General features: G+C 39.0%; 1 protein-coding gene across 1 annotated transcript in view; it reads left to right on the plus strand.

Annotated features, from left to right (window-relative positions):
- The window catches only part of APAF1 (apoptotic peptidase activating factor 1), a 92087-nt gene that overhangs the window by 11935 nt on the left and 72755 nt on the right, over positions 1–7397 (plus strand). Inside the window, exon 5 of the mRNA XM_017510886.2 lies at positions 4564–4747. Coding sequence (XP_017366375.1) covers positions 4564–4747 — 184 coding nt within the window. The remainder of the gene's footprint in view (positions 1–4563; positions 4748–7397) is intronic.

Raw genomic sequence — 7397 nt, forward strand, 5'->3', positions numbered from 1 at the left:
GGGTTTCACCATGTTGACCAGGATGGTCTCGATCTCTTGACCTCGTGATCCACCCGCCTCGGCCTCCCAAAGTGCTGGGATTACAGGCTTGAGCCACCGTGCCCGGCCTGTGTTATTAGATTATTAATTGCTACCTGAATAAGCCTCATGTGGAGTTTTTACTTAATAAAGGCAATTTTTCTCTGAATTAGTTTCTCTGAACGAATTGTAAATACAGCCTCATGTGAGGCTAAATTGCTCCCTCTTGTGCCCATAGTCAAGATTTTTCGATTCTTTCTGAAATGTGGAGTTTATGGTTCAGTATTGAACTGAATGTTATATTGTGATGGTTAGAGATTTGCATATCAGATGGTCATTTGGTCTATTTGTCTTTTTTAAGCTGGTAGTGTTTTCTCTTTTCTTACATGTATTTAAATGCCCTAAATTTTTAGTTTTAAATTAAGGGAAAAAAGGCCTTTGACCCTAGGTAATAGGCACATAAATTAAAATGTGAAATAATTTACTAGGTAGTGATATCAGGATGCTTTCTTTACCTTTAATCCTGGGATGATTTTTACAAATTTTATTTTATTTTAAGACAGAGTCTCACTCTGATGCCTAGCCTGGGGTGAAATGATCCCAGCTCACTGCAACCTTCACCTCCTGGGTTCAAACAATCCCCTTGCCTCAGCCTCCCAAGTAGCTGGGACTACAGGCATGTGCCACGACACCCGGCTGCTTTTTGTATTTTTAATAGAGACAGGGTTACACCATGTTGGCCAGGTTGTTCTCGAACACCTGACCCAAGTGAGCCATCTGCCTCAGCCTCCCGAAATGCTAGGATTACAGGCATGAGCCACCGTGCCCTGCCAATTTTTACAAGTTTTAAGTAGACAGCACAAATTTTTAAAAAAAGATACTTAAGGCAACAGGTAGTTTACATCTGTTTTTGTTTGTTTAAATGTCTTAAAAGTAGTATTTTTGGGAGGAGGAAAAAAAGTAGTATTTTCATTTAAAAAGAAGTAAAAGTTCTCCTTACTTGCTCCTTTTTGCTTTCTCCTAAATTCTTGATCTTTCTTTATTTTTTTTTGAGACAGAGTCTCGCTTTGTCACCCAGGCTGGAGTGCAGTGGCATGATCCCGGCTCACTGCAGCCTCAACTTCCCAGGCTCAGGTGATCCTCCCACCTCAGCCTCCTGAGTTCCTGGGCCACAAGCGCACACTACCATGCCTGGCTGATTTTTTGTATTTTTTTTAGAGACGTGGTTTCACCATGTTGCCCAGGCTGGTCTCGAACTCCTTGGCTCAAGCAATCTATCTGCCTTGGCCTTCTAAAGTTCTGGGAGCCACCGTGCCTGGCTCTAAATTCTAAATCTTACCCTAGAGATAATCTTAGTTAACAATTTGGAGTCAATTTTTCCAAACTTTATTCTCTGCATTTATGAATATGTACACACAGAACACAGCTTTAAGTTTAAGTGAAGCTTCAGGAACTTGCTGTTTTGTAACTGTAAACACTGAAGGAGGCCTGAGGGCATCTCAGGAAACTTGAGAAGTAAAGCAATAAGGCTTATCTACCACCTTCTAAGACATTGGCACTGATAATCAAGCCAGTCTTCATAGCCCTGTCTCTGCCTTAATTACTGTAGAGTTCTCTGTCTCCAGTTGTTATATTTTTGACTTTCATGCAGTCTATTCAGTAGGTTGCCAAATTCTGATCCAGGTATTGTCTCATTCTTATGTCTTTCTGCTATAAACGTAGACCTCCTCCTCTATGAGCAGGAAACTCTTTCCTATATTATCAACTTCTTAGAATATTTACCTTCTTGCCTTATCTGAAACTGGGCAGTTTCCTGAGGATACTACCTTCTCTATAACCTTCTTAAGTGATGTGGCAACTTTTTTCCTCATATCTCACATACTTCAGCGCCAGGAAATGGGTGGGTGTTGTTCTTGCTCTCTGTTGCCTCATCCACACTATTTATACTCCCTTCTCCAGCTGAATGCTTTGAGATTCATGTCTCTAACCTTTCCGTTTGATGTAATCACTCTCTCATTCATTGACGATTGGAGTTCTTAGCTTATAACCTTCTTCTTATGCCTTTTGTCTATTACCTCTCTTAGTGATTTTGATACTTATGTGGATGAGTCATCCAAAACCTTAGCCTCTTAGTTCCTTAACCTCTTTGTCTCCTGTGACCATTTCTTAACTCCCCTTTTGCCATAGTCTTGCCTTGATTACAGGCTGGAACCTGATCCTTGCCGTTAATAGAACTATAGCACTTTTGAAATCTTGATGTTAAGCATTCTCTTCTACCCTTTACCCACCGCCAACTATTTTATTCTTCAAGTTTATTGCTATAGACTTACCAAGGCTTCTCATCCATTGATTCCAGAATATCCTGTCTATTCATACTGTCAGTCCTCTCCTAGACTTGAGACTCCATTTTATTGTCAATCATTCAGTTGCTCCTTAGCACATACTCTTGGCTCTTTAGTTTTCTCCTTATCTGGAGTGAAATCTAATTCTTTTTTTTTCTGTGCTGGGAAATGGAATAGGTATTTGCTCTTCAAGGCTTCATCGAGACCATTGCATATTTCCTCTTTTCTGGGACTGATCCTTTCCTTGACCTTGTGCAATTTCAAAGACTTCACATTACTTCAAGTCATAAGAAGTCTCATTTCCATAATTAAAATGTCAAGTCCTATTTAGTACTCCAAACTTCATTTATATCCAAGGTTTATTTGGGCCTGCCTGAGACTTTGGAAGCTTGTAATGGGTTAGTTCTTTTCAGCTTTTTCCTATTGCAAACAATGCTGCAGTGAATATTCTTTGTTTGTTTGTTTGTTTTGAGACAAAGTCTCTCTCTATCACCCAGGCTGGAGTGCAATGACATGATCTTGGCTCACTGCCACCTCCACCTCCTTGGTTCAAGCAATTCTCTGCCTCAGCCTCCCGAGTAGCTGGGATTACAGGCACCCTCCATGACGCCTGGCTAAGTTTTGTATTTTTAGTAGAGATGGGTTTTCACCATCTTGGCCATGCTGGTCTTGAACTCCTGACCTTGTGATCTACCTGCTTCGGCCACCCAAAGTGTTGAGATTACAGGTGTGAGCCACCGCGCCTGGCCTGCAGTGAATATTCTTGTGGATGCAGAATAGTGTAGAAGCTGAGCATTGATGCTTTAAGTTTGAATCTCAGCTCTGCTTTATTAGCTGTGTAACTTTGGGCGAATTACTCAACCTTTCTATTCTTTAGTTTCCTCATTTTCAAAATGAGGATAATAGTGTTTTCTTGATAGTGTGCTATAGGATTAAATGAATGAACACACATAGAACTCTTAGAATAGTACCCAATAAATATTTGTTGTAAATAGATCTTTGTACATATATACAAGTGTCCCTTTTGGATGATTAAGTTTTTAAAATAGTGATTTATATTTGTATTTAATTATTTGTGAATACCAGTAATTATATTGCCCTTTGGTGTAATTTAACTCATTTATCTTTGAGTCTGTTTTTGCTTTTTTTGATATGTTTAAGATCACATGAATCTTTATGATTAATGCTACTGGAATGATCTAATGCTACTGTTTACCACATTTTACACATAGGGACCCCTCTTTTTTATGTGTGTATATTTATGTGGAGGTGATTAAGTATAGTCTGTGAAGACCTAAGATTTTGGCTCCTGATAATATGTAAATAAAATACATATTTCAAGATGTTTTATGACTTAATTAATTATGGTAACAGTAATAATAATGACTGTTTCTAGTGCTTACTAGTTCAAAGCTTAATATTGGTAAGTTCCTCTGAGATCTGTAACACTTAACATCCTGTTTTAATCCTTTATACTTAGCATAGCAATTTCACATATTTTATATCATTATTTTTTCACAGCAACTCTGAAATAGGTAGGCTTGACAGTCCTGTTTCAGTATAACAAATGAGACTAAGGTTAAATGATTTGCTAAGTATTGCTTAGTCAGTAAGCAGGAGAGCCAGACTTGACTATAACTTCCTATTTTAAGTCTATAAAAGAAAACCATAATGAGTGAGTTATATGTTCCAGAACATCAGTAGTTCTCAACGAAGGGTGATTTCACAGCCCCTAGGAGACATTTAACAATGGTTGGAGACATTTTTTGTTTGTCATTACTGGTGAAGGGGAATCCTGCTGGCATCCAGTGGGATAGAGGCCAAAGAGGCTGTTAAACATCCTATAATGCATAGGACAGTCCCTTACAACAAAGAATTGCTAGCCCAAAAAGTCAGGAGTGCAAGGTTGAGAAACTGCTGTGCAGTGGTCATTGACGAAACAGGACAAAGATCGTAAAACTTTACTTGGTAAGATTTTCTCAATAAGCTGCAGATTTACTTCAATTTCTTCACATCTTCTTCTCTTAGATTCAATATATAAAGCTTACCAATATCTTGCATGTAAAATTTGTACTCTAAATCAAGAGAGGTTGAAGACGTGATGGGGTTAAAAATTGGAGTAAATCTGATGCTTAACAGTAAAATCATTTAAAGGAGGACTCCTGTTGAAAGGCCTTAAGTTCATTATTCTTTTCCTCACTAGGTTGTTTCCCAGGGGGAGTGCATTGGGTTTCAGTTGGGAAACAGGACAAATCTGGGCTTCTGATGAAACTACAGAATCTTTGCACACGATTGGATCAGGATGAGAGTTTTTCCCAGAGGCTTCCACTTAATATTGAAGAGGCTAAAGACCGTCTCCGCATTCTGTTGCTTCGCAAACACCCAAGGTACAGATGGTCAAATTTAGTTGGTGTATGAAGTCCCAATAAGACATAACTACTGAACTCTTCAGAACATCGTGCCTTTTCCCTGCTGTCCTGTAGAGAGGATAAGAAAGAACCATGTGGCCAGGCGTGGTGGCTCATGCCAGTAATCCTAGCACTTTGGGAGGTCAAGGTGGGTGGATCACCCAAGGTTAGGAGTTTCAGACCAGCCTGAGTTAACATGGTAAAACCCCATCTCTACTAAAAATACAAAATTAGCCAGGTGTGGTGGCACATGCCTGTAATCCCAGCTACCTGGGAGGCTGGGTCAGGAGAATTGCTTGAACTCGGGAGGCAGAGGTAGCAGTGAGCTGAGATCATGCCATTGTACTCTAGCCTGGGCAACAAGAGTGAAACTCCACTCCATCTCAAAAAAAAAAAAAAAAAAAACCATTGCTTTCCTGCTTTTCTCTCTTATATTTAAAAAGAAAAAAAAAGTGGCTGCCACTTGGCCTAAAATTGCTTTTTCTCTTTGCATCCTACCTACCACATTATCTCATATGTACCACTCTAGGCTTTTAGGAAATGTCTTAAGTAGGTGAGTTGGTGAGTGGTCTTTGCTAGAAAGCGCAGACTTTTTTTTCTTTTTTGGCACTACCTACCTGCCTAGAAAGTGCAGACTACTTCTTACTTTGAATCTATTATTTCTATTGGGTTAACATAGAACAAGAGAGAATAAATGCAGGCAACTGATAAATGTCAGGAAGGGGCCAACGCAGTGGCTCATACCTGTAGTCCCAGCACTTTGGGAGGCGATGGTGGGTAGTTTGCTTGAGCCCAGGAGTTTGAGGCCAGCATGGGCAACCTGATGAAACCCCATCTTACTAAAAAATACAAAACTAGCCTGATGTGGTTGGTATACACTTGTGGCCCCAGGTACTCAGGAGGCTGAGGTGGGAGGATCACTTGACCCTGGGAGATTGGGACTGCAGTGAACCAAGATCGTGCCAGTATATTCCAGCTTGGGTGGCAAAGGAAGATCCTGTTTCAATTAAAAAAAAAAAAAAGAATTTTTAATGGGACCTTTCTATTGGATTGTCTTTTCTTTGTTTATGAGGTGGAGTCTTGCTCTGTTGCCGGGCTGGAGTGTAGTGACATGATCTTGGCTTACTGCAACCTTCACCTCCCAGGTTCAAGTGATTCTCCTGCCTCAGCCTCCCGAGTAGCTGGGACTGCAGGTGTGCACCACGATGCCCTGCTAGTTGTTTTGTATTTTAGTAGAGACGGGGTTTCACCATGTTGGTCAGGATGGTCTCCATCTCCTGACCTCATGATACACCCGCCTTGGCCTCCCAAAGTGCTGAGATTACAGGCATGAATGCGCCTGGCCTGGATTGTCTTAGTTTTTAGAAATATGTACATAACTCCTCTACTTCCATGTGCTTCAGGAGTGAGTTTGTTTTGTTTATTTGGTCAATAGTTAATTAATTCCGCAAACACTTACCATTATAATTATGCACCAGGCACTGCTACCAACTGTTTCATAGTTGTTGTTAGCCAAAAGGGAGACAGCAATTTAGTTACTGCTTGTGTTAAGAGCATAACCTTGGATTCCATCAACAATTTGATTTCTGTCATCTAACAGCCTCTCTTTCATTTGTTCATTTAACCAACATTGAGTGTTGTGCTGGATCTGGGCCAAGTGCTGCAAGTACAAAGATGAATAAAGCATTCCTTAGAAATGTTAAAGTATATTGAGTGAGAGTTAAGTAGTGGCTCTGCACTTTTAAAAAATGCCCTAATGTACCCAAGGATACAGTATACTTTCATATGTAACAGTGACTGAGTATGGCAGTGATTCTCAAATTGGTAAGGATATTAACATCAGAATATAGGGTGAGAAGAGTATTTTTGGGAAAAGCCTACTAGGTGATACTGATGCATACTCATTGTATTATTATGGTCTTTTTTCTCCCTTATTTCTACAGATCATGCTGTCATTTTCTCCTCTCAACACTGATTTACATAGAGAAAATAGGTTTGAGATCACTAACCCTTCCCTCTTTAATTGCTCAATAACTTTTCCCTAGTTCTACTTTCCCTTTTTTGTAAAAATAAAAGTGACTTCTGTTTAGGAAAATAATGCAGCCACCTTTCAGATATATCAGACTTAGCTTATAAGGCCAGACATTTAAAAAAAAAATCTCTCAGTCTCATTTGTTTTATACTTTCACAGTTTTTTAACCTATGTATGTTCTTATTTTTTTGTAATGTACAGCAATAGTGTGTCATTCAGACAAAAATGCTAGTGTGTAATTATGCTATCAGGTTTTAGTTATATTTTTTCCCCTCATCTGTTTTAGTGAGTTTAGAAAAGTTTTTAAAGAGCCCATTTAGGAATTGGCATAGAAGTTCTTAGTTATTATGAATAAACAAATGATTTAAAAAAACCCACTAGTATACCAAATGAAAGGTAATATTCTATTAGGTTGTAACATATGAAATTGCTCATTTTATAGGTAAAAAAATGGCCACATATTATCATTATTGTATGATTCATGCTAATGCTAACTTGAGCTCAGTTCTAGTTTGGTTTTGGTGCTTAAAGAATGAGTTGGAAAATCCCATTACTTGGATAGTAGTGGTCACATATTTTTTTTTTTTTTTTTTTTTT

This window comes from Cebus imitator, unplaced genomic scaffold (assembly GCF_001604975.1).
Source record: "Cebus imitator isolate Cc_AM_T3 unplaced genomic scaffold, Cebus_imitator-1.0 Scaffold18, whole genome shotgun sequence".
In the NCBI taxonomy this organism is placed as follows: domain Eukaryota; kingdom Metazoa; phylum Chordata; class Mammalia; order Primates; family Cebidae; genus Cebus; species Cebus imitator.